At 48.8% G+C, this 3,110-nt stretch overlaps 1 protein-coding gene across 1 annotated transcript; it reads left to right on the top strand.

Moving 5' to 3' along the window:
- The first annotated feature begins 633 nt into the window (after positions 1-633).
- LOC133053683 (F-box/WD repeat-containing protein 2-like) lies at positions 634-2,039 on the top strand. Its single transcript, XM_061138203.1, has one exon. The coding sequence runs from the start codon at positions 655-657 to the stop codon at positions 2,017-2,019; it is 1,365 nt and encodes a 454-aa protein (XP_060994186.1). The 5' UTR covers positions 634-654; the 3' UTR covers positions 2,020-2,039.
- Positions 2,040-3,110: the final 1,071 nt, after the last annotated feature.

The raw sequence follows: 3,110 nt of genomic DNA, 5'->3' as shown, positions 1-3,110 counted from the left end.
TATGAGTAGCATGAAATGGGTTGAAAAATAGAAGGAGCATGAATCGGTGGTCAAAATCATGAAGAGCCTGAAAAGGTGTGAAAAATATGAAGAGCTTCAAAAGGTGTAAAATACATGAGGAGCATGTTACGGTCTGAAAATAGGAGGAGCATGAAACGGTGTTGAAATACATGAAGAGCCTGAAAAGTTGTGAAAAATATGAAGAGCTTCAAAACGTGTCAAAAATTTGAGGAGCATGAATCGGTCGGATAAATAGGAGGAGCATGAAGTGGAGTTGAAAAACATGAAGAGCCTGAAAACGTGTGAAAAATATGAAGAGCTTCAAAAGGTGTGAAATACATGAGGAGCTAGAAACGGTCTGAAAAATAGGAGGAGCATGAAGCGGTGTTCAAAAACATGAAGAGCCTGAAAACGTGTGAAAAATATGAAGAGCTTCAAAAGGTGTGAAAAATATGAACAGCTTCAGAGCACCAGAAGCCGCTCCCCTGAGAGGCTGCGGACCCAGAGCGGCGGCCGCCGGTCCAGGCGCCATGGCTGCGGAGCGGACCTGGCCGCTGGGAGGCTCTGGCGGCCCGAGCGTGCCTAGTTGGTGTGAGCCCGGCGCGAGGTCCCGGGCCCTGGGGCGCTCGCTCAGGAAAATTTTTCCATAACCTTATGGAGAGAAAGGACTTTGAGACATGGCTTGATAACATTTCTGTTACATTTCTTTCTCTGACGGACTTGCAGAAAAATGAAACTCTGGATCACCTGATTAGTCTGAGTGGGGCAGTCCAGCTCAGACACCTCTCCAATAACCTGGAGACTCTGCTCAAGCGGGACTTCCTCACACTCCTTCCCCTGGAGCTCAGTTTTTATTTGTTAAAATGGCTCGACCCTCAGACTTTACTCACGTGCTGCCTCGTCTCTAAACAGTGGAATAAGGTGATAAGTGCCTGTACAGAGGTGTGGCAGACCGCCTGTAAAAATTTGGGCTGGCAGATAGATGATTCTGTTCAGGACGCTTTGCACTGGAAGAAGGTTTATTTGAAGGCTATTTTGAGAATGAAGCAACTGGAGGACCATGAAGCCTTTGAGACCTCATCTTTAATTGGACACAGTGCCAGAGTGTATGCACTTTACTACAAAGATGGACTTCTGTGTACAGGGTCAGATGACTTGTCTGCAAAACTGTGGGATGTGAGCACAGGGCAGTGTGTTTATGGCATCCAGACGCACACTTGTGCTGCGGTGAAGTTTGATGAGCAGAAGCTTGTGACAGGCTCCTTTGACAACACCGTGGCCTGCTGGGAGTGGAGCTCCGGAGCCAGGACCCAGCACTTCCGGGGGCACACGGGGGCGGTGTTTAGTGTTGACTACAACGACGAACTGGACGTCTTGGTGAGTGGCTCTGCAGACTTCACCGTGAAAGTATGGGCTTTATCTGCTGGGACATGCCTGAACACTCTCACCGGGCACACAGAATGGGTCACCAAGGTGGTCTTGCAGAAGTGCAAAGTCAAGTCTCTCTTGCACAGCCCTGGAGACTACATCCTCTTAAGTGCAGACAAATATGAGATCAAGATTTGGCCAATTGGGAGAGAAATTAACTGTAAGTGCTTAAAGACGTTGTCTGTCTCTGAGGATAGAAGTATCTGCCTGCAGCCAAGACTTCATTTTGATGGCAAATACATTGTCTGTAGTTCGGCACTGGGCCTCTACCAGTGGGACTTCGCCAGTTATGATATTCTCAGGGTCATCAAGACTCCGGAGATAGCAAACCTGGCCTTGCTTGGCTTTGGAGACATCTTTGCCCTGCTGTTTGACAACCGCTACCTGTATATCCTGGACTTGCGGACAGAGAGCCTGATTAGCCGCTGGCCTCTCTCCGAGTATAGGAAGTCCAAGAGGGGCTCCAGCTTCCTGGCGGGTGAAGCGTCCTGGCTGAACGGACTGGACGGGCACAACGACACGGGCCTGGTCTTCGCCACCAGCATGCCCGACCACAGCATCCACCTGGTGCTGTGGAAGCAGCACGGCTGACGTGGGGCGCCGGGGCTGCGGCCCTGGCGCACGGCCCCTGGCAGCCACCTGCATGAACCAAAGTTCTCACCTCACGGCATCATCGCGCAGTGCACAATCACTATCTGTTTGCCGGGGCCGGGGCTCGGGGCGGGGGGCTCGTCTTGTGGACACACACCGCAGCACGCTGACGGGGCGCACCGTTGGCTTCATGTGTTCCTAGTTTGTGGTCAGTGTGAGAGGCTTCGTCTGGGGTTCATCATTTATTTGTCCTTAGTTATGTGGGTCCGTGTGAGAGGCTGCATCTGGGGTTCATCTTTCTTGAATATTGGTTTTAAGTAAAGAAATTTAAATGGCTCATTAATCTGCTAATTGGTTGCCTATAAAAACACAGTCTATTATTAAAGCTTTTTACCATTGCCTTTTTCTCTTTTGAAATTGAAGCAAAGGTGCTATGATGTTGTTACAGCAACTTTTCTCACATGGGGCTTAGCTTTTATAACGACCCGTGTTATAAAGACCACCAAGTTCTGTGACATTCATGCTCTCCACCAAATACCAGTTCTAAAGAAAATGTGTCTTCAGTGCAAATCCAGTTCTATAGATTGATGGTTTGTGACACGTTTTAAGCCCTCATTCTTGTCAGAGCCAAGGTCGGCCGTGTCTGAGATGCACGAAGTTCTGTAGTCTTTGTTTCTGTGGAACAAGCTGGCTGGGTCACCTGCCACCTCCATGACTGCGTAGAGGGGACACGGTTCAGTGGAAGGCGCCAAGCTGGCAGACTGAAGCCTGGCTCTGTTCCCTAGGAGCCCCGCAGCCCAGGAGTGCAGTTCTCTGGCCCCGTTTTCTGTGTCTGTATAGCTAGTTGTTAGGCTGTCATTTGATTTCTGGGATTCTTTCTGGTCCTGTGTCTGCCGAGCTGTGCAAAAGTTGATGCTTCAGTTTTGTCCGATTGCTAATTCGTTGTTTCTTGGCATGATGATCTTGGAGATCATCTATAAATGAAACCACTGATACAAAGTTGTCATCTATAAGGAAATCAAACATGCAAAAAAAAAGAATGGATAAAAGGGAATGTGGAAAATGTTAACATAGTCTGCTTTAAAAACTGT

Source organism: Dama dama, unplaced genomic scaffold, assembly GCF_033118175.1.
Source record: "Dama dama isolate Ldn47 unplaced genomic scaffold, ASM3311817v1 ptg000082l, whole genome shotgun sequence".
NCBI lineage: Eukaryota > Metazoa > Chordata > Mammalia > Artiodactyla > Cervidae > Dama > Dama dama.
The sequence above is the reverse complement of the archived record's forward strand: the minus strand, read 5'-3'. Positions and strand labels throughout refer to the sequence as shown.